Genomic DNA, 27,124 nt, shown 5'->3' with positions numbered 1-27,124 from the left:
TCTTGGCATTGCTGTCTCTTAAGACACACATGTTGTGGCACACGGATCACTAAGTCTACCTGCACTCTAGCCACTGCCACCCCTTGCCTAATAGTTAGGATTAGCTTCAATTGCTGAATTTGGGATTCCCAGACTACAACTGTAGGCAGCTCATTGGGAGTACCCAGATTGCCTCTGGCCAGCAAAGAGCAGGGAACTTCCCAAGTGGAGGTCCTCTAGAAAGGCAGCTAAGAGCTGAGCTCCAACATTTCTTCTGCTAAGGTCCTTTATTTAACTTCCTCCTCTGCTGGGAAATTTTATCTTATTTCAAGGTCCAGACTGGTCTAACTTCAATTGTCAGACTCTGGATTATGCTTTTTCCAGCAAGATATAAAAGTCATGTCCTATGCAAAGGGGCAGACAACTTAAGGTTTGAGAGAATCTGTGCTAGCCAACCAGCAAGCAGTCCAACCTCCAAGTTAATTCTAGATTGGTTTTGGAGAAAAGAGGGGAAAACTAAGGTCCTGTCCCATGTTAATTCCTTTACAGTACCCAGAAGATCGCTGCAGACCTCCTCATGGTCATGGGGCCCTGTGAAGAGTTGTTCCACAATGAGGATGTAATTCAGAGTACAGATCCCATCATTTAGCAGTACAATGCTGTAGGTTTTTTGATCACCAACTAGAACATTTCCAAGGTCCACATACTGGTTTTGTGCCTGGAATACAAACCCACCATGCTGAGGTCACTTTTACATGTCAAGCATAGTGGTTGAGTGTAGCCAGCACCTATCTCACCACATGCTGATCCCTGGGCACATGCAGTGCAGTGCAAAGGACTCCCTGCTTTGTGTAGGACCTGGCATGCCCTGGGAGATAGAATTGTTACGGTCAGAAAAGATCTCTAAGATCATTGAGTCCAACCATTGACCTCACACTGCCAGTGCCACCACTAAACCGTGTCCCTGAGTACCATATCTACAGTCAGAAAAGATCTCTAAGATCATTGAGTCCAACCATTGACCTCACACTGCCAGTGCCACCACTAAACCATGTCCCTGAGTACCATATCTACGTGTCTTTTAAATACTTCCAAGAATGAAGACTTAACCACTTCATTGGGCAGCCCATTCCAATGAGTGACAATCCCTTTTCTGAAGAAAATTTTCCAAGCATCCTATCTAAACCTCCCCTGGTGCAATTTTAAGTCATTTACTCTTGCCTTATTGCTTATTACTCAGGAGAAGAGACCAACACCCACTTTGCTACAAACTCCTTTCAGGTAGTTGAAGCACAATAAAATGTGGAACAGGTCTGCGAGGGACTTAATCCCTCCTCCAAATGCTTTCTCCTGCAGTTTTTCAGGCTGTTTACTGGGAAGGATGTAGCATATTCAGGGCTGTGAGAACACTAGCTGGCCAGCTGCACTTGGGTCAAGGCTGAGAGATTTTTGCTGCTCCTTTTGTGACTGCTTAAAGAGTGTGCCTCTCTTCTGGCTAGTTGTGCACTCACATACAATTTATAATGACTAAGTACCTCGAAGACATTATCACCTATCAATCAACATGACTGACATTGGGCAATGACTTACAAAGTATTATTTTATTTATCTCTGGTTCGTTAAGAAACCTGACTAAAAATGAAGGTGGCTGCACAGACCAGCAGATAACAGGAGGAAAGCCATGTGGAGGTGTGCTGGCTATACCACTTTAAAAGGTCCACTACACTTAGAAATCATACTAACAGCAAAACAAATGGAGAAGGAGAACAGACAGAATGAGAGGAGAGAACAGTGATTCCCAAGGAGCCAAATGTCTTGCTTGGTTTAGTCTGGAGCAGAGCAATCCCAGAGGATTTGTTAAGGTCATATTTGAACTGGCAGGACATTTACAACATGTTGCCATTAGGCCACTAGAATGAGTACTGTCATTTACACTGAAAACAGTGTCTGGGAATTTTGCTGTGAATCCTTATTGGCCGCCTCCAGTACAGATTGTGCAAAAAGGGAAAGTCCGAGACCCCCATCCCACCCTGGTCCCCCCTACTAGTAGTCAGTGGGCCCCTGTTCCTTACCCTGATCACGCCCAGTGCCCCTTCTCCAATGACCCGTAAGACATAATGGACATCTCTGGGAGACACAGGCTCTGGGCTTTTCCACTTCACAAACACCCTAGCTCGCAGCACGTACTTGGTGTCCTTGTCAGGAGTAAAAGTCCATGCCTGAGCCTGCAACCACAAGAGGGAAGAGTGCCCACAAGAGCTCCAGTCCAGAGATAAACCCAAACACCTCCACAGTTGCATTTAATGCACAGTCCCTTCCTCCATTATAGTTAACCTACTTCTCTACAGACACACCACCTCCATCTGTGTCAAAGATTCACACTGGGAATGAACATCCAGATATTCAAAGCCAGGCTGAGGTTGAGCTGTAGAGAGCAAACTACAACTTTGGTAGAATTTGAACTTACCATGGTTTCATAGGGCTGGAGGATCCCTGCAGTGGGGCTGACAGACAGGATCTTACTGTCTGACTGATGGATCTTCCATGTGAAAACCATGGGTAGCCTTGTGCAGTTTTTAATGGTGTACATTCGTGTAGAGGAGGTCCCTATATGGAGAGGCTTGAAGTAGAGAATTCCATCATCTTCTAAGAGCAAAAGAAGGGACTGGCCACAACTCTGGAGAACAATCTCCTATGGAATTAAGAGAAAAAGATATTAGCTAGAAGTCTCAGCTACCTCTGGAGGAACCTTACAAAGATGTTGCTCCTTCTGAGACAGAAGCAAGAACAATCTGGATCTTAATAAGGAGGGGAAGGGCTTTAGGCTGTGCTGTGAAGTCAGGCCCTTAGCATAATACAGTGTATTCCAAAAGATGGAAATGCAAGGAACAAGGGGTACAGGATGTTTGGCAACACAAAGGCCTTCCTTCTGCAATGTTGACTCCATATTAAATTTTGAAAATATTCTTTCATTCCTATTTCCAAAGAGAAAAATCTAAATTAACCATTAGGAGACATAATAAGCATCCCAGTGCAAGTCACTGTGAAAAGGGACAACTACAAGGGAACAAAACTTTGCTCACCATCTTTCACTTCCCTCTCCTTACCTTGGTGTATGCAGGATAAGAGTTCAGCTCCAAAGGCAGGACATGCTGCTGCAAGACTGTGTTAACTGGGTGAGTGGAGAGAAAGAAAATCTGGTGGCCTCCTGGAATGATGTGTCCTAAGCTGGGCTTGACCAAAACAGAGGGGCAGGCAGTTTGGTTCACACTGAAGGTTAGCAAAGAGGTGCTCGTGTTGGACAACAGCATGCTGCAGTGGGTATCATTGTAACAAACCACAGGAGGAAAACTCTGGTAGAGACAAGCAAAAAGGGTTGCTTTCACTGGGTTCAAAAACCAGCTTAAAAAATGTTTTCACTATATTAAATTCCTAGTTTCCAATAAGCATTATCCTGAGTCTATGGAGAACTTTCTAACTGCTTCTTTTCAAGGACAGAAATGAAACCACCTAAGGGTACACGAATTATGGTCTTTTCCCTTCCCACAGTGGCCCTCATGGGCTCATGGGACTAGTGAACCTATTTTCCATCATGCCATGCTTTATGCCCATCCATTAAGCGAGCTACTTGCTGGTGCCTGCAGCTTCTGTGTGCACAGTGACATCCTGGATGAAGAATTCCAGCAGACTAGAATTTGCTCCACTTCATGCACATCAAATAAAGGCTGCATGGCCTAGATTAGCTGAGGAGATTTCTCAAGACTCTTCTTATGTCTTGGGATCAGATTTCACTTTACCTCATAGGAAAAATACCTTACTGTGCTACAGAAACAGCAGGAAGACAGAGAGAGAATCTTCCCCTCTATCTTACAACCACTTCTCTTTCGTAAGTAAGGATTCTGTTTGCCCAAGTGCATGCAGTTTTTGAGGCTCCTGGGAGGGGACTCAACACCCTTGTTAGTGCCTAGGTCCACCAAAACAGAAAAGAAGGTGATCCCAACAGCTTTTCTGTCAGAGCTATTGAGATGGTTAGTACAGCTGACATGGTGGAGGCTGGCAAGCTAATGCAGGAGAAACAGTATACGAGTCTTGTACCACAGCAGGAGCCTCCACACCATCAGAAACCACTAAAGTCACATCTCAGTGCAATGGGAGACAAAGTGAAGAATTCAGAACAGCAAGTGTCTCTGCAAAGATCCAAAGGTCAACCAGTTACACACTTTGGGAATATCCAGGATGTACTGTGGAATCATGTGCTCCTGTTTTGCTTCATATGTGTGTGCTCTCAGCCTCACAGTCAGGCACCACGACGGACAGATGGTGGCATCGTTCTCAATGTTGTTGTAGCGTCTCATCACCTGCAGACACACAAGGGACAACACAGTGTGTGCAGGAAGGGAGGGTGGCAAGGTGCCTTCACAGAATCACAGATTAATCTGAGTTGGAAGAGACCAAGTGCACATACTACCTCAAGCAGCTGCTTGTTCAGTGACATCCCTGGGGCTAAGGAATTGACATTTTCAGGGAAGAAGGACTGACCAGTGCCAGATGAGAAACAAAGAGAGAGAAACTGGCAAATGCTAAGTTTCACTTACCAGGACATTTCTGGGAGCTAAATCTCCTGTAGTTGCAGACTCGTGTAACACGAATCCCACATCACTTGGGAAAATAGAGACAGTGCCCTCAGCAGCTTTACTTGTGGAGGGCCAGACACAAAGACCAAGTTCTTGCCCCTCACCCAGGCCACAATAACCATTCTTGTGCAGGCTCACATCTATACTAATAGTGCAATAATTCATAGTAATTCCTCCTTCAGTGAGGTGTACCATGCTTCATGTTTCCTAGGGTAAGAGCAAGTCTACCTGTGCATGTACACGAGCTGTGACTTGTTCTGTCATTTCTCTGCCAGGACACAGGTGAAAGAGAAACTTTAACCCAACAGTGTATCAAAATAGTGGCCAAAGAGTTAATAGAGGTGCTAGTTTTTCAAATTCAAAATTAAGGGTTTAAGCTGAATTTTAACTCTCACATAATACTTATTCTGCAAAAAGTTTCTTGCTAGGTCATCTCTAGTCTTAGTAATTCCTACTAACCTTATAAACAGCAAAACCTTCCAGCTCTGCTGCATAAAGACTGCTGACCTGAGTAGGCCTGAAAAATACATGGAAGGTTGAAGACTTCAATGGTGGCATGTCACAGATTTCAGGGCGCACTTGGAAGGCACTGCCATCGCTTGGAGTCCAGGCAACAATGATATTTCCTTTGGTGTGGTTGGTCACACAGAGAGAAAGAGATTTTGCCTTGTGTAGTGGCATGCAGCATCCAAAATCATACTCCCTGGGGCTGACACTAACATGAGCAGGAAACAAGGCCAGGTCGCTGCTTACACCATTGTAGAAATATTCATCCATGGCATTGGGTTCAACATATTCCTTGGGCGGCTGGTCCTCAGAAATCTACAGGATGGAAACATCTCCGTGTGAGTAAGGAAAATGTGCCTGTGGGAGACACCAGGTGCTGACTGCCTTCATGAGCAAGAGGACACTTCAGCAAGATGCACTTCAGCAAGAGTTCCTAGGACAGCTCAAAGTCTAGGCTTAAAGGAGGCTTCTGTTTGTAAGCCTCAATCTGAAATGAAAGAGGAAGCAAAAAATTACCCCATGATTGAGTTAAAGCCAAAAAGAAGCTTTGTGGCTGAGATAGGGTAAAAGCCAGCTGACAAAGATAGCGTTGGTGTGTACTGGGAACATCAACAGCAGAAATACTAAAGAAATAAGCCTGGCACAGCCCTTCTAAATCTGTCTTCTGTACAACAGAGCATATATAGAGAAAAGCTGGAAGTGTCTTAGATTCCAATGAGGGCAGCTCATACCTCAGGGGGCAGCATGAGGGCTCCCTTTTCATCCATCTGCAACTTCCCATCCTTCAGCATTTCACTCAGGATATCAGGGGCGTAGAAGGTCAGTCCCCTCACCATGTTGGTTCGGTACCAGGAGAGGTGTCTTTTCTGAAGGGTGGCTGGCTTAGCTGTGTCTGAATGGCAGGTACCAAAAAAGTCCACATACAGGGGTTCCTGGGAAAACACAAGACAGGATAATAAGAAATAAACTGTCCTGTGATTGCTTTGAGAGTTTCACCATACCAGTACCTCACTTCTATAACCATGCTGGGAAAGGCTTAGCATCTGCAGTTTTAGGCTACCATTTACTTTATGTCTCAATGTGAGACAAGAACTTTCTTGAAATTGGAGTGAAAATTGAAGGCACTCAGTGCACAGCTATGCAGCCGAAGTTAGGAGAGAGACCTAAACGGACAAGAGCCACAGAGGATGCACCTCACTCTATCCACAGGCATTACTGACTGTCCACATCCTAGTGCTGATAGGAACCTGCACCATCGGGATTCTGCTTAACAAGAGTCCAGGTCCTGCACTTGGGTCACAATAACCCCAGGCAGCATTACAGGCTTAGGGCAGAGTGGTTGGAAAGTTGTTCATCAGAAAAGCACCTGTGGGTGATGGCTGACAACAACTGAACATGAGCCAGTGTATGCCTGGGTGGCCAAGAAGGTCAAGGGCATCCTGGCTTGTATCAAAAATAGTGTGGCCAGCAGGACCAGGGCAGTGATTGTCCCCCTGCACTCAGCAATTGTGAGACTGTATCTTGACTACTATCAGTTCAGTTTTGCACCCCTCAGTACAAGAAAAACATTGAGGAGCTGAAGCGTGTCCAGAGAAGGGCAATGAAGCTGGTGAGGGGTCTAGAGCACAAATCTTATGAGGAATGGGAAAGGGAGTTGGGGGTGTTTAGCCTGGGGAAAAAAAAAGGCTCAGGGGGAATTTTATTGCTCTCTGCAACTACGTGAAAGGAGGGTGTAGCTATGTGGAAGCTGGTCTCTTCTCCCAGGTAAGATGTGATAGGACAAGAGGAAATGACCTCAAGTTGTGTTTGGGCAGTGGTTAGATTGGATAATGGGAAAAATTTGTTCACCAAAATGGTTGTCACCCCAGGCTGCCCAGGGATGTAGTTAAATCATCATCCCTGGAGGTATTTAAAAGACATGCAGATGTGGCACTTGGGGACATGGTTAGTGGTGTACTTGGCAGTGCTGGGTTAACGGTTGGACTCAATGATCTTAGAGGTCTTTTCCAATCTTAATGATTCTATGATAGTTCTCCATGAAAATGCAGTGGGAAGAGATTTGCAGGGACCACTAAGTGAGACAGGTCAGTCCTGTTGGATTACACTGAAGATGCCTCTAAAGTATCACAGCAATGAAACCACCCTTTGCCTCCCGTACCTGGTGGTGGACGAGGCACGCGACTCTGCGGTGATAGTTCATCGGGTGAGCAGGTCGAAAGGTCACCTTCAGTGTCAGTGTTGTTCCACCCTCCAAGACTCCGCAGGGCCGATCCAAGGAGAAGACGCTCCCTTTGCAATCAATATCAAACTGATAATAGGCTGGGACATCTGACGTGTTGCTGATTTTCAGTGTCCGCATCAAACTTTCTCCAAGATTGATCCAGTCAAAGTCCACAGAATGCTGGTGCAGGGTCACGGAAGGACCTGGCACAACATGCAAGATAAGATCCTGGACCTGTGATAGCTGTTTCTTCCAACATGTCACAAGACACTGCTGCACTTAACTGATATTCCCAAACAGATTAAACTCCTCAGAAAACCTACTCATCCTAGCAAACAATTGGACATTCACTTAAAGCAGTCAAGCAAGTATAGGTCCCAGTAGGGACAGACAGATCCCAGCAGGAGTTTAGTCTGCGACTTCAGGCTATGATAACTTCAAGTCCTTCCCCAAGCACTAACCTTTTCCCTCCAGAGAAGCTGACAGGGAGAAATGGGAAAGGCTTTGGTACCTTTACATGAGCCAACCACTTTCAGAACAGTCTTCAAGTGGCATCCAGCAGATGTGATAGTGAAATAGTCAGTACTGTGCTCTCCTACTACTTGGGGCTGAAACCGTATCCACAAGACCAACTTCCCTTTGGCAGGGACAACATCATGGGACACATCACAGGAGAAAACATAACCACGAAGAGGGTCTTCTGCTCGTTTTATTTCACATGGTGCATCAACCTACAAGTAGAAAAGCAACAGGTTAACAAAGGAGCCAACATGAGCCAGGATGGCTGAATGAAGGACACTAATCAGGTAAGAACTGTAGTTTTCAGCAGTGCTGAACACCACCAAGAACACCAAGGCCACCACAGAACCACTGTGCAGCAAACCTCTGCCATCTTGTTCTGATGGAGAACAGGTGGCAACAAGCTCCCTCAACATGCTCAGAAATCAGCAGGCTGCAGCAAAACTCCTGGTGAGCTCTGGGGTTGGAATGCCCCTCCTGGTAGGTGGAAAGATGGCTCAAGGTGTCCCATGGGGCCAAAAAAGCATAAATGACTGCTGTGACCAGGGGAACATGCAGGCAGGTAACTTATTTCCCTCTATCCACAGTTCTACCCTGTTTATGGGTCTTCTTTTCCCAAAAAAACAAAGCTGGTGCTCTGACACCTTACTCAAGACCCTTTAAAAAACTGTTCTGATTCTTGCCTGGCAATGCTGAGCACACCTGCAGTGTGAATAATAACAGTACAAAAATGAGTGTGTCTTTCCCACTCCCAAGCTGCAGGGCCTGTGGAGGAGTCAGCATTGCTGTCATCTATGTCAGCAGTCTCTGAGTACATCCATCACTTAAGAGGCTGGGATGGGCTGAGCTGGCACAGGTAACAAGTGCTCAAATCCATTTGACTTTTGAACAATTCACTGGGCTGCAATCCACAGAGGGCAGCGGAAGATCCATCAGTTGCCTGGGACACGCACACACCAATTAGAGACTGACACAACTGCCACACAGGATTGATGGACTTGTCCAGAGTGGGCAGGAGAGCTGCAGGATGCAAAGGACCTGATGATCTGGACTAAGCACAGAAGGGAAGCAGGGGGAAACTGCATTACCATGCTGCAAATGGCTAAGTTGCTTGCACTGTAGCTGGAAGGCAAGGGTGAATGGCATGGGAAGGCTCATCACCTCTGCTTCATTCACATTCACACTTAGGTTATTTTCACAGCATTAAGGGAGATACACAAGACCACATAAGCCAGGGAAATGTGTCAGCTTGCCAGCTTCTCACAAGAAGTCAATCTTCTTCTCCCCATACCACAGACATGTTGAAGATTTCCACAGACTTCTCCACAGTTGTCCCCACTGGTACTGATCCAAAACACAGGACATCTTGAAACTTTTCAGGCTGTACATCTTCTGACTTCTTTCCTGTCACGTTCACACACAGGCAGGGGTATTTGGCTGTTAAAGAGAATAGTATACTGGATTAGAAAAGACAGGTGGAACCTCTACTCTTGAATGTTCAACACTCAACTGGACAAGGAAGAACCTCAGATAACTCTGAAGTTAGATCTACCTTCAAAGTTGGCCCTGCTTTGAACCACATAAACTCCCTTCTAGATCTAATTTACTTAACTCAGAATCACATTTTTTGTTTGTCAGTGGCCATACAAGTCACTTCAGGCATGCACTTGCTAATGAAATCATTGCTTATTTTAGCTTGCATCAAGAAAGCTTTAGAAATTTCCCTCTGCTTCTCTGTCTAGCAGGGACAGACAGGAGACACTGAGTGCAGACAAAGCCAGGACTTTGTGGAGGCTTTTTCCAGTGAATTCCTCTCATTTCTTCCCCCCTGTCAACATAAGCAGGCCTTAAAAATGCTGGTTTGGCCAAAACATGCCACAGGGCATATTGGACCCTCTGTCTCTTCAGATAACACTTCCAAATTGGCAAAAGTACATTACAGAATTCCACAGGCCACTTTCAAACTGTGGGCTTCACTTGCTCATCACTGGGTTGAGCCAAGTGTGGCAGAGCCTCAGAATGCAAGCCCTCTATGTATCCCTGTGGAATGCTACTCCAGAGTTAGGGGTAATACACATTTCTTTGAGGGTTAAATGCAAGAAGGACTCACCTAGGGCTTTTAGCATGATTGTCCTCTTTTCTTTCACTTCACCTCCAAACCAGCATGTTGCTGCTGCATAATGCACCCCAGCCACCTCGGGCTGGAAGATCACCTTGACCATGCACTCAGCACCTGGGTTCAGTGTGCCACGTTCAGGATCCATGGAGAAAGGACTTGAAGTCTCCCAGGTAAAGATGCTACCGAGATCACTAGGAAATGGAGACACATTTTAAGCAGATCAATGGATCATTTGCTGCCTGTGCAATCATGCATAGGGTGGGCCTTTCCCAATGGGTTATTCAGTTAGGATGTGAAGCAACCAGTGCTGAATGGAAGAACCCCAAATGCAGCTGGACAAATATGTGATGCTGTGAAGAAATTTGTCCCTAGTCTCTGCAAATGCTCTGTTCACACCCTAATGAATCTTAGTTATTACAGCTAAGAACTTTATTAATGACTATTAGGTGATAGCAAGCAAATCAGTTCCACAATTAAATATTTGCTTTTACTGTATCTAAATTTGCAGCTGCTTAATTTAAATGACTATTTGTTCCTGTGTTATATGCTCAGGTGAGAAAAGAGGATTGAGCCATTTCCCTAATACCTTATTAAATTTTCTAGAAAACCCTTTGTTTGTTTGATTTCTGCAAAGAACATGATATGCCATCAGCTTTTTCTATTTTATTGATCTAAGATGTGTGCTGATACCATCCCTATCCTCCAACATCCTGGGCCTATCACTTGTAGCAAATTATTTCTCCAAGTGGAGACTGAAACACTTGAAATGGCTGGAATCACTTGGTTGGAGGTACACCTCCTCCTTGCCTGGGAACTTCACTGCATTCCTTTCTACACTACTGACCTTCCTCATTAAAATAGGACAAACCTTGGTAACTGGGAGCATCCTTGCTCCTAAATGACTAAAATGTTTCCAGCTGGTAGCTCATCTCTCCCTGTTCATGCTGGGCAGGCTGCCTTCAGTTAAATGGAAGCCCAGGCCTCTCCAGTGAATGTGGGATGTTCTGTGCTTGTCCCCACCTAGTTCCTGTGTATGAATTGTTCTCTGCCTGTGCTGGCAACAAACAGATGTGAGATGCCAAGATGTGCCCACAATGACCTCTACTACCATTCTGCTGCCTTTTCTGCCAAGACTTTAGGGAAGGCAGAGTTGCCTGTTGTTAAGGCAGCCAACAGAACTAATAACCACTGGAATGAGCTGCATTCGCTGGAGAGTCCAAGAAAGTGGCAAAACACCTGGCAAAACAGAAAGAGTGTCTGCTTAGCCACCTCTCACTCACCCAACGTTGCACACAGGAAACGCCGCCTCTGTAGCACTGTGGACAGCACAGACAGGCAGCTGGACAGCGGCCGGGACGGACAGACAGAAGCGTGGAAGCAGAGCATGCAGGGTCACAGAGAACTCGCCCTCAGCTTTCTTTAAGAGGATGTTGTCTTCATAATCCCTCTGCACAGAGAAGCAAAGGGAGACAGCAGTTAGATGGATTCCACCTTGCAGGTGCTGCAGCTCCCCCATGAACACCTGTCACCTTCACCACTGCAAGGGTTGGGGAAAAAAATGCTGGCAACAGAGGCACCAGTGGAGGCCTCTGTGCAGGACAGAGAGCATAGGAATCACTCAGAAAAGGCAGGCAGTGTGGAAGGTACTCAAGCATACTCCTGTGTCAGAGAACACACAAATACTCTCATGAAGAGCAGTTGAAGGCCACATTAGTTTCACCCGGTTTGTTTCAGGCAGATAGATTTCTTTCAGTATTTTCAAGATCCCAGTTCAGCTGAACTGAAGCATGTACACCATTTCTTTGAGCACAGAAGTATCAATTTTTCATTAAATGCTTTGTCAGCTAGAGATCCAAGCAGATAACACAAAACTTAAAGATGCAGCATTGACAGCACTGTGTAGAAATAGCCTCAGGACATCTGCTAAACAAGCCAAGATAGAAGGAATTGAAAGATATGTGTTTTCTATGCTTCCCATTTGTCATCCCTCCTGAGTAACACTTATACAGGTAAGGAGAGCCCTTGGACACTGCAGCACACACAGTCCTTGCTCTCTCTAAGAAAGGCAGCCTCCTGATTTAGCAATTGATGTGCTGCAGACAAACTATTCACTGAAAATGGAACAAGGCCAGCAGCTTATTTCATAAAGGGAACACTGAACAGTCATCAGAAAATCATGATACTAAGAGAGCAGGGTATTGGGAATCTGTCCAATGACCATGCTCTATGGCTAGGACAGAGATACACATCAAAGACACACAGCTATCGACAAGAGCCAGAGATCAACACTCAGAGCCAAGACAGACACTACAAACAACCTGAAAAATAAGAAAAGGGTCTGGATGAAAAGAATCATTGCTGTTTAAAATAAAGCTTACAGAAACACCCTCCATCCTAAAGAAGGGTGGCCCCTGACATATCCCTTGAAAAAACTGGTAGCCCTCGAATGTAGAGGCTCAGGAGTCTCCTGTAGGAAGGCAGAAAGTGAGCCACTTAACTCAAGGTTCTGCACTAAAACCACCCAGAGGTGTTTTTTTGGGATCAAACCAGGGGTGGACAGTTCAAGCACTTTATCTTACTGAGCTGAAAGGCAGAAGTACTACATGAAAAACTGGGAATAATACTTTCTGTGAGGATTCCTCTCATAACTTCTGCAGAGAAGTCAGGGATTAGGGCTCCCTCGGGTAATGAAGATGGGGACAGATCAGGAAGGTCATTCTGCCTACTCCTTCTAAGCGAGAATTTCCCCAAGGACTCATGCATTCAAGTGAAAACAAAAAGAAAGGACAAGAGAGGCAGAGGCCCGCTGCTGTTGCCCAGAATGCAGCCTGAGCACTGAGGGCAGTTGTGATGTTGCTGCTTTACCTTCTCACTGGGCCGGAAAATGACGGGCAGACTTACAGACATACCAGGGCTCAGAGTAATCGGCTGCGGGAAAACAGTGAAGAAGAATGGCGTGGAAGGAGCTCTAGACAACAAAATCAAAACAAGAGATTTTGTCTGAGGGTGGGCAGCTTAAGTTAGCAGAAAAGAGAATAACCAACACCTCCAGACCCCACAATTTAGAAGCACTTTACACACTGGACCCCAAGGGTACTTTGGTAGCAAAAGAGAGGGACAGAACCCAGGTGTCCTGAGAACCTATTCCCAGCTCTAAGTACCCCTTCCTTGAACAATATTTTATGTTTTCAGGACATGGGTATGAACAAAATACATAGGACAGACACATTTGAGTTTCAGAGCAGGGAGGGTCACAGGGACTGCTGGAATGGCTCAGCACCCAGAGGGACTCCGGGAGCAATGGTTTTAGGTCACACTAGTGACTGGCTGGCATGCATCCACAATTAAAATCTCACTAGACTGGAAATGCCTCACAGACAGAAGTATCAGCAAAACAGAATTTAAAACAAGGCATTTCATTTAACAGACTTCTGCCAGGAACAAGGCCTGTGTTTCTGAATTAGCAGGTTTCTGTCCTGCAACATAAGGGTGCACACATTGTCTCCAGCACAGCACTCAAGGGGAGAGAGGGAAGGTGAATCTGAGAAAAGGTTCAGACGTGACTGATACAGCAGGGGGAGTGAAGATGCAGAGAGAGCGTTAGCAGTACAAAGGACAAACAAACTTCCCACGCACCTGTAACTCAGCTTCTGGGCTCTCCCATGAACATTTTTCAAGGTCAGGTGTTTGATTGTCTCTTTTCCAAGTTCCCAGTCATGCCAACTGAGTGTTTCAGGCACCTCAATGCCACAGAATACGACTTTCTTCTTCTTTGCCTCTCTTGCAGACACCTTAGGGAGTAGCAGTTTGGGAGGAAGGGAGGAGAAATCACTCAAACAAACAGCCCTTTCTCTAGGCTCAGGGTTTCTGACTCTGGATAAGAGGAGCCACCCCGCGGCAAAACTCCACGAGTCTCCAAAAGTCCTGCTCTGGAGTCCAAAGAGGACACCTCCTGGCCACAGCCCAAACAGCAGATACTAAAAATTGTGACGAAGGACGTTTTTTTGTTTCTCTCCTCTCCCTGCCTGCCAGACAACCCACCCAAGTCAACAGCACTCTCTGCTCATCCGCTCACCTTCCTGCCATAGCCATTTTTTCGAAAAGAGTCAGAGTTTCGGAGCTCGTCATGCGTCTGAGCAAGCATCTGAGAAACAAGAGGGAAAAGTCCTCACACGCGCTGCTCCCGCACCCACAAAGCCTTTGCTGCCAGGAGCCGGGCACTCCCAGCCACCCCACGCCCCTGCTCAGGCTCCTGGTGGCGCTGAGCCCCCTCCCCGCAGGGGAGCAGCCCCCGCTGTGTCCCCAGCTGGGTGCAGCCCTCTCCGGAAAGCACGGCTGTCCCCATGACCTGTGGGCCACAGCCCAGCCCCTGCGGGGCAGCACAGCCCTGCCCACTATCGGCCCACGGAGCCCCGCACAGCAGGGCTGTGCTCTGTGGCCTGGCCCCTCGAGCCCCGTACGGATCAGGGTGGCAGGGCCCTGTTCCCTCAGCGAGCGCCTGCCCAGCTCCCTGGGGACAGCCCGCTCCTGGCAGGGCCCTGTTCCCTCAGCGAGCGCCTGCCCAGCTCCCTGGGGACAGCCCGCTCCTGGCAGGGCCCTGTTCCCTCAGCGAGCGCCTGCCCAGCTCCCTGGGGACAGCCCGCTCCATCATGACCCTGCTTGCCCCCGCAGCGGAGCAGAAGCTCGGGACACGAGTCACCACCAGCCCGGCTCCCTCGATCCCAGCCCGGCTCCCTAAAGCACCGGGAGCCCGGGGCACCTCGGTGCCGGTGCCGGTGCCGACCGCTCGGCGCCGCGCGGGCCGGCCCGCGTTGCCGTGGAGACCGGACGCGGTTGCAGCGGCTCGCGGAGAGACGACGGCGGCCGCCTCGGGCCAATCCGCGCGGGCAGCGGCGGCCGCCAGGGGGCGGCGGAGGGACGCGCAGGGACCGGGAGATGGAACGGGAGCGGCGCAGGGAGAGGGCGCGGACAGGCGGGGCAGGAGAGCACGGAGCGGTGAAGGAGGCCGGTGAGGGGTTCTCAGGGGTGCAGGGGGGAGATAGAGATTAGGGGCAGATGGGACGCTCATGGGCAAGGAGATGGAGGAGGGCGGGTGGAACAGGGAAGGATGCAGGGATACCGGGATACAGGGATGCAGGAGAGAGCATGGGGCGAGGGGTGTTGAGGATTAGTGAGGAGGGGGACGGCAGCATAAAGCTGAGCCAGCAAAGAGGGGCCGTGGATTCCGTGAGTACATGGGATGGATGAGTGAGGACAGTGCGGGGATTGCAGGGTGGCAAGGGGTCGCAGGCTGCAGCAGGCTGGAGAGTGCTCTCATAGGGATGGAGTGACACCTTAATGGGGCCAGCTCACCCTAAGCTCCTTGGAGCCTTGGTGGCACAAGTAACAAGTGGTTATCATTGCCAAAATAGTTATGGGGCCCAGACCAGCAAAGGCACAGAGGGTGGGGAGCCCTGGCTGCATGAGCCCATCAGGTGCCATTCTCATGGGGCACCACCACCCCCATGGGACAGTCCTGCATCTTCCCAGTGCCCTGCGTGACCCTCAAGGAGACAGGACCTTCATTTTTCCGGTGGGGAGGGACAGACAGCGCCTCCGGGATGCACAGGCAGCTGTGGTGGAGAGTGGGGCTGGCTGCATCAAACCACACAGGGAGGGTGCCCGGGCAGAGGCAGGAAGGAGATGCAGCTTTAATGGCATTTGTCGATGTTTACAAATGAGTCATCCAGCTAAGCAGCTCAGCTGTAAATCAGCACTCGAACTCTTCCAGCATCAGTTGTGTCCCCTCCTTTGTCCCCCTAGCTCTGGATGAGTGCCTGGCTCCTCCAGAAACAACCTCATAAATAACAGCAACAAAACAAACCCTCCTGCAGCCACGGTGGGCCTGAGTGCACCAGGCGCGAGATGAACGCCTCCCATCCATCACTTTAATGATTGTACTCTGCAAATTAAACCTGTCACGGCCCATCAAGGTGAACGTTTTAAGCCTGTGACATGCCTTCAGCTCCCCTCCTCCTTCCTGGCACTTTTGTTGCTTTCCTTCTTGCCTTTTCGTCTCTGCCTCTACCATTCCTGTCCCCCCGTTTCAGCCCTGCTCCAGTGTGTGGCACTCCCTGTGGTCTCCTGCTGAGCCAGGTTGCACATCAGGTGATAAATATCTTTGGCCCTCATGCTCCTGCAGCCATGGGCTGGTAGGTGCCAGCATTCCTGTGCCCTGTGTTTTTGCAGGGAGCTGGCACAGCTCTCCTGGAGCAATGGCAGGGAATTAGGTGCCATCCTTTCATGCTTCCCCCGCACACACCACCTTTATTTCTCTCTTGCCCCACGTTACACCAACCACGGCAGGCTCCTGGCACCTGCTGCTATCCTAGCTCATACCTACCCCTTGGAGCAAGGGCTGCAGCCTCCCCAGAACCAGAGCACCCCACTGGGCAATCCCAGGGGTCTGGACACCGGCGTGTCTTGAGATGGACTGCCTGGGGAGAGGGAACCTGGGCAGTGAGGATGCCATGTACCCAGGGAGAAACTGCCGAGCTGCCAGCAGCCACTGCGGGTCACTGTCCCCCTGCACAGGACCGTCGTCCATCCGCCCGTCCGTCTCCATGCTCCTCTCTCGTGTCACCTGCTTCCCCTGCCCACCCCTCCGTCCCAAAACCATCACATCTGTCCCCCTGCCCAGACACTGACAGGCTTTCCCCAGCCTTGCGATGTGTGCCAGCCCCGCACCAACGCTCACCTGTCCCTTCCAGCACTGGCTGCCAGAGATGGCCAGGATCCCACAGGGGCTGCTGTGCTTCAGCAATTCCCACCCCCACCACGAGTCCCGGGGCAGACAGCCCTCCCTGCCACTCTCAGGCAGAGAGGGGGACAGGAGGGACATCATGGTCTGTCTGGGAATGGCCCAGCCTGCTCCACCCCTGCAGCTCCTGGGGCACTGGAGTGGTGAAGCAGGGCTGCCCCCGCTGCCTTCACGGCCACCTCGGCACCCCAAGGGGAGAGACAGTAAGGCACAAGAAGCATGGCAGATCTATAGGGCCTTCCAGGACCCTCCAGCATCCTGTGAGGACATGGGCAGCCTGCTTACTTATGGGGAGTCAGTGCTTACCCCTAGCATTTCTAGGGAAGTTGTAGAGGGTGTCAGTCATCATCCTGGCACCAAGGGTTGATTTCAGCCCACTCAGAGTGAGCAAGATCCCAAGAGCATAATGAAACAAGCCCAGAAAATAACCTAAGAGAGGTTAAGCATCACCTTGGGAAAAGGGGAGCTCACCACAGCACTGATCCTTTACAGCCTGAGCACTTTCCTGCCTCCCTCCCCCCCGTTTATTTGGGACAATGCCACACCAATGCAAGCAGGCTAATTGCAGCACGGAAAACAGCATCAGCTTTGCTTCCCAGACAGTTTTGCCCTGCAAAGCACAGACCCTGCCAGGGATGTACTGCTGCAGGAGGAGGCAAGGCAGGCTGGCATGCAACCTGGGCATCCTTCTCAGCTCTTCATGCCACGAAGGGGAAGGACAAGCTGGGACCACATTGGATGTGCTGCTCCAGGCGCTGTCAGATCTGTAGGCAAGTGGCAGAGCAGTCAAAGAAGAGTCTGGGTCTCTCTTCCAGCTGTGCCAACAGGCTGCCAGCTGTCCAAGTTTGCTCTCCCCACCTTTTTCCCCAGAAACTTGGTAGGACAGCAGAGTAGCAGGACAGGGGATTTTCCTGTCCCCTAAGGAAAAGCACAGGCATCCAGATAACAGCTTTATAGGGGAGGGATCTAGGGACTCCTCCAGATACACACAGAGGAATAATTACAAGTTAAATAGGATCCAAACATACATAAGTTAAAGGGTGGCAGGTGCCCTGCAGCCCCCTGCTCCTTCCAGGCACAGTCTGTGTCTGCCAGCAAAGAGAACCCCCAAAACACAGCCTGGCCCCTCTCCCCAGCTGGCTCCATTTGCCTTTCACAACACAGAACCAATCTTCCTCTCTGTGGCACCCATCTCGTCCTCCTCCTCTTCCTCGCCCCCCGAGCAAGACGAGTCCGGGCCATAGCTCAGCTCGGCGGTGCTGCAGTGCAGGAAGCCCGAGTCAGGGCTGTGCCCCATGAACTCGGGGCTTTCGGCAGCTTGTCCCTGGGGCTCGCTGGGCAGCAGCTTCTCACAGGTCTTGCTGAGCCCTCGTTGCTTCTCAGCCTCCACCTGAGCCCCCTGCTCCTTGGCCTTGCGACTCCGCTTCCACTTCATGCGGCGGTTCTGGAACCAGATCTTCACCTGCCAAGGGAACGCCCCAGGGGAGAGGATTACCCTGCTGCATCCTGTCCCCACTCAGCCCCTCGCCTTCCCTGCATGGAGGGTCCCTCAAAAACCTCTTCATTATGGGGAATCCCATGGTGCTACAACTATGTACAAAGAGGATGAGGTTGTCACGGGGGAGGAATAATGTGGGCTGCTGCCTTTCCCCCATCCGGCCTCCAGCCAAGGATATGCACAGGTACATTTTCATATTACCCCCACAAAAAGACCCCTCCCACAGCACGTTGAAGGATGGGAAGGCTCTGAAACCCAAGTTGGGGGTGCCATGAAAAGAGGAGCAGTGTTTCTAGGGTGCCCTCCACAAGAGAACAGGCTGGAGCCCACCAGGCAGGTCTCTGCAGAAGATGCCCTGGAAGGGGCACTGATGGGAGCACTGGGGTGTGGGGCTGATGGCATTAGCACTGCCCATGACCTTGCCTTGCCCCCCTGGCAGCTCCACGGCGCAACGCTCCATCCCCCCAGGGCCAAGGTACCTGTGTCTCAGTGAGCATCAGCGACGTGGCCACCTCAAAACGCTTGGGTCTGGACAGATACTTGTTGAGCTTGAACTGGTTCTCCAGCTCCAGGAGCTGCTGGCTGGTGAATGCTGTGCGGGGCCGACGGCACTTCCCCATCAAAGCAGACTGCGGGGCAGCTGTGGAGCAGACAGTGGGTGGGAGTCAGGGGACAGCAGACTGGTAGGGGCACAACCCCTCAGCAAACCCAGGATGAGGAAGAAGGTGAATGTCTCCATCATCTCCCACCCCAATAATGGCTTTACTGCCTGATAGGAACCAGTGAGATACGTTATCAGGCCTCGGTGTACAACTGGGATCAGTGCTGTGACTGAAATTAATTCTCTTTTTTTATTGCTGGGCCGCACAGGTGGCAGCTCAACGGCCAGGGGCTGTGCTGGGGCTGCCCGTGAGCTCCGCTATCTCGCCTGCAGCCCTTGAAGGCACAGCGGCACTGCATCAGGAGGCAGCAGAACAAAGGGACCTTTCAGAGTCCAGCATGGGGTGGCTGCCGCACTCTGTTTGATCCTTGCTTATCTCCTCTCCACTGGCTTTATTGTCCCCCTGGGGTTCAGCTTTTACTGCTTCTCCCAGCACCACAGCGGCAATCAAACCCAGGGGTTTGCAGCTGGGAATAAGGTGCTGGAGCAGCAGGGAGGGGCGTGGGGGAGGAGGGGGAAAGTGGTGGTGGTGGGCACTAATGCAAAAGGACCTTGGCACATCCCTGCTGAACCATCTTGGGCAACAAGATCCTGGAGCATCCTGGCACCAAAAGTGTGCCGTGCTTGGCAAGGGCCACTCCAACTCACCCACTTCGCTGGGCATGGGGCACCATTCATGTTATCTCCCCCAGATTCCAGCTTTGATCCCAACCTGCCCATCTCCTGAGGTGTCCACCAAGCCCTTCACAAACACAGCGATGACGCATGAGGCAGGAATTTATGAAAGAGCCATTAACTGATCACAACACAGGTTTGATCCCAAGTACCTGGATGCTGGGTCAAACAGATGGAACACAGGCTGGGCTAGGGTTGTGCAAATGCCTCATGGGAGCAGGATGGACACAGTCCCTTCTTCTGCCTGTAGCCCCTCAGTGCTAGGAGAGACAGTCTCTGGAACCCACCTTGTAGCCACTGGCCAGTTAAACGAGGGACTGACTGAACAGAGGCACACTGTGCCAATGATTCTGACAGGATGTATTACTTTGCATATGAAACATATTCAAGGCTAAAACCGAATGAGAGGTTCAAAAGATTTCCAGGACAAATACAGATGAGAGATGTCTCAGCTCTGCAGAGTTTGGCATCTGGGCTCTGACTGGCTGTGGATGCTCTGGCCGTACAAATCCTCCATGGAGACATGGGACCAAACAGGTCTGCAAAGGCTTCCTCAGGCTAAGAAAAGGAGGTTTTATGGGAACTAGCATCTGCAGGGATGGGGCAGCCCAAGCCAACACCCTTTGCAGCTCCTCGGGGAGGGAAAGGCCAAAGATGCATCAGAGACAACTGGAGGGGAAATTCATTATGTTGGTGGGGGCACAACACAAAGAAGCCCCAGGCAGTGTCGAGCCCAAAGACTCTGGATCCCAGTGAGCCTCCTTTGCTGACAGAGACAGGAGGGTGGCTGGAGCATCTGGAGCCCCAGAATCCCTCTTTGCAATGAGGCTACACTGTGCAGTTTGCTGTACCAGGTCAGGGAAGAGCCCCTCGGAGCAGTTCCTCTTTCTGAGCATGGTCTGTAGAAAATGTTTTGGGGAAAGAGAAGGGAAGATGTTGTGCCCTCTCAGCATCCAATAATCCAGGAGTTCTGTGCTTTCTGGAGCTGGAGGGTCCAGGAGTCAAGATATATCATATTCCCAGTCTGAATTCTGCACTCCAAAGTGGAGAGTCCAGGGCTCAGCTCTGAAGGCATTGTGTCCTGGTTCCAAGGAGCACAGAAATCCTTCAGATCAACCTGAAAGACTCCTCTGTGCCTCCTCTAGAAGGTCATATGTGACCAGACTAAAACCAGATGCAGGAAGAGCAGAGGCACAGAAGTGCCTCACAGAAGAATCTCAATGCTAAAAGCAATGCAAGTTTGGTCTGTCCAGCTTCAGAGGAGCCTGGAAGGCAGCCTGCTTTGACAACACTCTCTCAAGAGACTCACTTTTCCCCAGGTGAGCTGCTGAGGACTGCTTGGTCTAGCAGGTAAAAGAAGAACAGAACGTTTGTCCAAAAGTCAAATAAATCCATACAGGATATATCCCAAATTACTAACAATCCACGGGACTGATTTCTGGAGCATGGCCCTGCTGCCAGCCCTGATTCCTCCTTCTCCGTGTCCAATTCAGTTGCAGTGCAGTGTGCCTATTACAAATATTGTACAGAGCCTGACTTCCTTGGAAACTCACCCTGCCTCCTGCCCCAGTGCTGACAAAAAAACCCCAACACCAAACCCAATCCTCAAACCCCTCTGTCATGCTGTCAGACAGCCTGAGCCACCACCAGTCCAGTGCCCAGCCTACAGAGTGTGGCTGGCCACCTTATCTGTGACATCCTCTGACAATCCTTCAGCAGCTATAATTATCCATCACCACTGCTCCCCAATGTGACTTGTTCAAGATTTGGCCTCCACACCAGGTGGAGTAAGCCCAAGGCAATGCAGCTGACCTTCAGCCACCCACAGCAGCAGGCTTTCATGGACATGAATGATCAACATCTCTGGCATCAGCTCTGCTGTTACCTTTCCCAAAGGGCTCTAGCTCTTTTGTGTGGAGAGTATGGCAGAAGAGGATACACAGATTCTCACTGGGAAAAGAAAAAAGGAAGGAGGTAGAAGCTGAGACTGCCAGCATGCTCTGCTGAGTCCCATCCCTCCCTGTCCTGTGACAGGCTGCCACACGGACAAAGAATCCTCCCGAGGGGTGCACAGCAAGCATGCCTCCAGGGCTTACCTTCTCCACTCAACCAAACTATGAACCCATCCCTATCACAATCAGCATCTCAGAAAGTACTACCCTTTGGGAAGGTTCTCCATCTTATCCAGCTCCTACCAGAAGACCAGTGACTGCCCCAGTGTCACATCTTTGCTTGCCAAAGGATTTGTTTTCTGCTCAGCCACCTCCTCCACCACTCCATCCAGGATCAGAGCTTGTCTCAACATCCCTCAGCCTGGCAGGGCTTGGACCCCCTGATGGGTGCCTGGCATCTGGCTGCAGTATCAGTAAATAAATTGCTTGGCCTGGGGCCAGGAATGCCCTCTGAGTCTGAGGCCAGGAGCTCTGCAAGGCAGCTGCCTCCTGGATAATTAGATAAAGCTTATAAAGAATTGTTGGTTTATTTGATACAGTTCCGCCTACTTGATAACAGGGGTAATCCTAGGTTGATATTAACTCACTTGTTTTTAATTTGGTTTGTTTAACTATAGTTCACTTAACTTTGTGGTCTGGCAGATAAAGGAGAGGAAATTAACACCCTGACTGCTTTAGGTGTTTTTCTAGATGTCAGAGCTGGAAGAGATGGAGGTAGCTTCAGCATCATGGCCATCACCAGAGGCTTCTTCTGACCTGCCAGCAGCCCTGGCCATTATCAGTGGGGCATCATGAGTAAGGGCACTTGCTACCTCTGCAAGCCCCTTGCTTGCTCCACCACTAAATTTCCATTGCTGCTTGCCAGCTGTTTCCCAGCCCAGATTTCCAGCGGACACCAGACCACTGTACACCTGGTGAGCCTTGGAAGGCATTGCTTTTTGCACAATTTTATAAGAGTTATCCTGCCTGCTCTCCTATCCCTGCACAGCCCATCAGCAAGCTCTCTGCCATCATGGGCAGGATCTGATCTGGGCTCCAGACCATCAAGTTAGTGAGTGGGTGATGCAATGAAGTGGTGTGCGAGGAAAGCCATCTAAGCACCGGATCCCTCGGAGAGGATCCTTTGCTCTCCCTGAGAATCTACAGCTGTATGTCACTGCTCCCCACTTCTACAGCTCTCAGCTGCAGTGGGTCTCTGCACTGGCTCCCACCACTGCACCACACTGACAAACAAGGCAAATAAAACAAAGCTCCCCAAAAAACTAACAGGCCTGGCATTGCAGTGCCAAATGCTACCCCTGGGTGGTTCAGAAGGTGCTCAAAGCCCCAGGACAGGGATCCAGGCTGGGGATAGCAGAACCTGGGCAGGCAGCATCCCTGTTGCTGCAGCAAGGGCACGCCTGCTCCTGCACCCAGGCCTTGCACAGCCCCCTCAGTCCGCATTGCAGCAGAGAGCCAGGCACCGCGTGCGGCTCTGCACAGGCAGCTGGAGAGGGAGGCACTCACCCTGCCTCAAGCAGGGCACTGCTCTCACTGAGCCCAGGCCCCTGGGGGTACCAACTGTCTCAGACCACTTCCCTGGCATCCCACCTCCCCAGACACAGGTGATAGCAGGGGGAATGTGTGCAATGAATACCCACAGAGCTTACAGTTCATGGGCTGTCTTGCTGCTTCCCCCTTCCTGACTGTCCTCAGGAGATTGAACCAGACCACACCTGCAAAACATAGCTACACATGCACCCAAAGAATTTATTCCAGAATTTACTCCTGGAATTCCTTTTAAATAAATCCCAAGGGCGATCACCTCCTGGAATGATCCATAATATGTTCTAGAAGGCTTTCAGATTCATCTCTTACAGCCATCTGTCCACTGCTCCTGGGAGAGTTAAACACGACTGGCACCAGCATCCCTGACACTTGGTACTTGGTCACTCTGGAAACTTCAGCCAGGCAGGTCCGTCCAGCTGTCTGTCTAGGCTGGGCTGTGGGACAGGGGCTCCCACAAACTACAGGCAGCCCAGGAGCCCTGTGCCAGCAATGGAAGGAAAGTTCCTGCCCAGACCACCACCCTCCTCAGAGAGATGAGGAAGGGCTGTGGAGGCAGCACATCCTAATCAGAGCATGATTTCCAATCCTAATCCTGTCCCTCAGACCACCACCCTCCTCAGAGAGATGAGGAAGGGCTGTGGAGGCAGCACATCCTAATCAGGTGCCCTTTCCTGTCCCTCACGATTGGAAATCATGCTCAGATTGCCCCAGCATGGCCAGCACACTGGGGCAATCTGAGCCCACACACAGGCACAGCCTGCAGCTGGAGCCAGTCCTGGTGAGTACAAGGAGAAGGCATGCTGCAAATGACCCTGATTTCAGAGCTCCAGTGAACCCACAGGAGCAAGGGCTGAAGACACACTTGAGAACCCTAAGGTTAGCAGTGGACAGAAATAAGGATGTGAAGATGGATAAGGTTCTCTTCTGCACAGCAGAAGAATTGCTGAAGTATTTGACAAGACACTCTGGAGAGAAAGAATCCCCACTGCAAAGGCCTCCCTGCAATTTGGAACACCTTTTAGTAAGGACATGGACTGAGGCAGTGGTCATCCTGATTAAAAAATTCACAGTTTTGGCAGCTTTTGCTGCATCCTTATTACACCTCCACGTGTCTACCCTGCTTTGGGATCTCCAGAACCCAGATAAGTAACACTTGGGTCAGAAATTGCTTTTCTCCCCTCTGAACTTCCATAGGAGCTCTGCTCAGTGTTTCCCACAAGACCCACTGACATTCTGGTCCAGCACATTCTGCAGAGCAAGTTGTTCTCATGCCAATAACTTGGGATTTGTTTCCTTTTGGTGAGGTTTTGGATACAACCAGCTGAAGATCAATATCCTGCTTTTGAAAGGAATGGGGCTGATGTACAAATATCTCTGTTATCCCAGCCAGAAGCTGGGATACAGGATCAGATGCAGAGGAGCATTCCCACTATGGTGAAACACAGCCCTGTATGAAGCTACCAGGATGCTGAGACAGACCAAGAAACCCAGACCTTTCAAAGATAACATGGCCTCGGCAGAGGAGCAGAAAGATGTAATAAATAATGAAGACTTCTAACTAATCAAGATTTTTTTTTCTTGTCTTAGTGACATCTTTGAAGACTGTATGTAACCCATAGCACTGCAGGCTTATTCTACACCTCTAGATTCACAGATGGATCCTTCCTAAAGTCTAAGGAAAGCCAGGTAAAGGGAGACGGTGTGGGAAAAAAAACCAGCCTGTTTCCCTTTAACCTGACCAGGAACAGTTTGAGATAGGAGTAATAAATGTGATTTTTTTTTTCAAGTAATTATCTGTATTTTTTGCACTGTTGTTTATCCAGCCTTTTAAAATTATTATTATTTTGCAAATGGGCTTCCAAATTTTTAGATTTTTTTTTTTTTTTTTTTTACGCTCGGCTAACAAATCTGGATACACTGACAGGGCTTTATTAACCAGTCACTCTCGGTTTAATGCCCATCTTTGCACTGAGGAGCACAGGGCACGCTGCCAGGGGTGCCAGACCCCATCGGGACCAGCGCCTGAAGTCAGCTCTTGCTCCGTCCGTGCCCTGCAGGACCCACCGCAGCCGTGCGGGGTCCGGTGCCTGCCCGCAGCCCCGGAGGGACCGGGACAGGGCTGGGGCCGAGCACACCGCGGGGCCGCCCGGTTCCCGCAGCTGCCGCCAGGCACGAGCTCACCGGGCCCTCACGGCCACGGGGCGAGCAGGACCGGAGCGCCGATGGCGGGGCCCGATCCGGCCGCGCATCCAGCAGGACCGGGGCGGATTCGTTCCCAGCCGCGCCGGGAGGGATTTATTCGTTTCCCAGTGCAGGTTTTTGCCGCCGTTCCTTTCTTTTCGTTTCCTTCCCGGCCCGCAGGAACCCGCGGCACCGTGCGGGGCCAGCAGCCTGGGTAGGCGCGGTCCGGCTCTGCCCGCAGCGGCGTGGGCAGTGCTTTTTGTGGCTGTTCCGGAACACCGGGCCGGCATAAGGCGAGACTTTGCCCTTCGGATCTGTTCCCCAGGTCCTCCAGCCCTCGGAGGTCTCCGGAGGGCCAGTCAGATTCTCCCCAGCAGTGGGACACCCGGCCTCCCCACCCCAGCCCTGCCGGGCTAGGAAGAGGGTCTGGGTACAGAGAGAGCCACGCACCGGGGTCAGCGCGGAGGGCTCAGTGTCCCTGCGGGCTCCCGACCCGCACCACCGGAGGGCCTCGAAGGGGTGGGGCCGGGAAAGCTCAGTCCCGGGCTGTCAAAGGGAACCCGCACCCTGCTCTTGCCCCCGGGGGTTGGAGCGCCCAGAGCCGTGTTCCGCCCGACGGGAGGGTCGGTCCCGGGTCACTCACCATTGAAGTCGGAGAGCCTCGGCACCAGCATCCCGGCTCGGATCCAGTGCTCCAGCGGGAAGGAGCCGGCCACGGCCGCCTTCAGGTGCTCTGCGCCGGGCGGCGGCAGGTGCGGGATGCCGGTGTAGGCGAACGCGGGGTGCTGGCCCCCCAGGCTCGGGAGCGGGTACACGGCGGGAGGGTAAAGGGCCGGCAGGGCGCCGAGCCCGGGGCCAGAGAGATGCAGCAAGCCGGGCTTGGGGACGAAGCCGGCCGGGGCGAGGGGCGCAGCGGCCGGGGGCGCCCGCGGTGAGGGGGTGTCGGAGCGCCCGGCGGGGCCGGGGCTCGACGCGGGGCTCCCGGGGCTCAGCCCCGGCGGGGAGGCGCTCCGCGCCGGCTCTTCGGCCAGCAGCGCTTCGATGCGGAAGTTTTGGGACTTCTCCATGGGCTTGTGCATGGCCCTGCCCCGTGCGGAGCCGTCGAGCCCTCCGGCGCCCCACCGCTCCCCTGCCAGGGCACAGCCCGGCCGGCCAGCCCCGGGCGAGCCCCGGCACCGGCGGGCATTCACCCGCGGGGCCGCGCCGCGCTCAGCGGGGCTGCCCTCGAGGGCAGCCCTCCTCTCCGCTCCGCCTCCCGGGCACTCGCTCGCCCGACGGCACTGGGGTGGGTTTTAACCCCCTCTCCACCTACCCCTGCTCCCCATTGGCTCCGCTCCGGACCCCCGCCCCGCCGCCCTCCACACCGGCCGCCCTCCCCCGGCTGCCGCAGCCCCCGGACGCGGCTGTGGGCAAACGCCGGGGACTGACTCGGGCTACTCTGCCCCTTCCCCAGCCCCTCCACAGCCAGCGGTCCCCCAGCCGCCAGGACCCACGCAGGGCGCTGAGCCCATCATCCTGATCCAGCGCCCCATGGCAGGGAAGCAGGTCTGTGGTTGCAGCAACTGGAGGAGATCTGGAGAGACAGACAGACTTCAGCACATGTAGGCAAAGCCCTGCTGGGCTCCAGTGCTGCCGTGGAGCCCCCAGGCACCTGGAGGGCAGAGTGCACAGCTGGGAGGGCAGGAGAGGCGCTCGCTCACCAGCAGGCTCCTCTGCATCCTGTGCTCTGGGATCCTGTGCCCAGCTGTGCTGTTTCCCATTGCACTGCTGCGATCCAGGGAGATCAACAGGCCTGAGCTGGACACACAAAGGACCAGCACCCTCCGTCACC

At 51.5% G+C, this 27,124-nt stretch overlaps 2 protein-coding genes across 2 annotated transcripts in view; both read right to left on the bottom strand.

Annotated features, from left to right (window-relative positions):
• CFAP65 (cilia and flagella associated protein 65) overlaps window positions 1-14,123 on the bottom strand; it is a 31,004-nt gene extending 16,881 nt beyond the window's left edge. The window contains exons 1-15 of the mRNA XM_041404000.1: window positions 14,055-14,123; window positions 13,616-13,770; window positions 12,845-12,947; window positions 11,260-11,426; window positions 9,971-10,170; window positions 9,152-9,297; window positions 7,853-8,072; window positions 7,279-7,544; window positions 5,852-6,052; window positions 5,073-5,435; window positions 4,200-4,337; window positions 3,087-3,332; window positions 2,447-2,671; window positions 2,052-2,204; window positions 532-697 (exon numbers count right to left, since the gene is read on the bottom strand). Coding sequence (XP_041259934.1) covers window positions 532-697; window positions 2,052-2,204; window positions 2,447-2,671; window positions 3,087-3,332; window positions 4,200-4,337; window positions 5,073-5,435; window positions 5,852-6,052; window positions 7,279-7,544; window positions 7,853-8,072; window positions 9,152-9,297; window positions 9,971-10,170; window positions 11,260-11,426; window positions 12,845-12,947; window positions 13,616-13,770; window positions 14,055-14,123 — 2,818 coding nt within the window. The remainder of the gene's footprint in view (window positions 1-531; window positions 698-2,051; window positions 2,205-2,446; window positions 2,672-3,086; window positions 3,333-4,199; window positions 4,338-5,072; window positions 5,436-5,851; window positions 6,053-7,278; window positions 7,545-7,852; window positions 8,073-9,151; window positions 9,298-9,970; window positions 10,171-11,259; window positions 11,427-12,844; window positions 12,948-13,615; window positions 13,771-14,054) is intronic.
• A 3,808-nt stretch (window positions 14,124-17,931) lies between these two features.
• LOC121335786 (motor neuron and pancreas homeobox protein 1-like) lies at window positions 17,932-26,372 on the bottom strand. Its single transcript, XM_041404269.1, has 3 exons — window positions 25,937-26,372; window positions 18,756-18,916; window positions 17,932-18,240 (listed from the first exon to the last, which is right to left on the bottom strand). The coding sequence occupies exons 1-3, from the start codon at window positions 26,370-26,372 to the stop codon at window positions 17,932-17,934; spliced, it is 906 nt and encodes a 301-aa protein (XP_041260203.1).
• Between the last annotated feature and the right edge of the window lie 752 nt (window positions 26,373-27,124).

Source organism: Onychostruthus taczanowskii, unplaced genomic scaffold (genome assembly GCF_017590055.1).
Source record: "Onychostruthus taczanowskii isolate IOZ18803 unplaced genomic scaffold, ASM1759005v1 scaffold10, whole genome shotgun sequence".
NCBI classification, from domain to species: Eukaryota; Metazoa; Chordata; class Aves; order Passeriformes; family Passeridae; genus Onychostruthus; species Onychostruthus taczanowskii.
This window is presented reverse-complemented; position numbering and strand designations above follow the sequence as displayed.

What these genes read in the sequence shown, in the direction of transcription:
- LOC121335786 (XM_041404269.1), bottom strand. Translation starts at nt 26,372, where the DNA reads ATGCACAAGCCCATGGAGAAGTCCCAAAACTTCCGCATCGAAGCGCTG. An exon ending in GAGGCTCTCCGACTTCAATG is followed by an intron (nt 18,917 to 25,936) that starts GTGAGTGACCCG and finishes TCTGCTCCACAG; the next exon opens with CTGCCCCGCAGTCTGCTTTG. An exon ending in TGATGCTCACTGAGACACAG is followed by an intron (nt 18,241 to 18,755) that starts GTACCTTGGCCC and finishes TTCCCTTGGCAG; the next exon opens with GTGAAGATCTGGTTCCAGAA.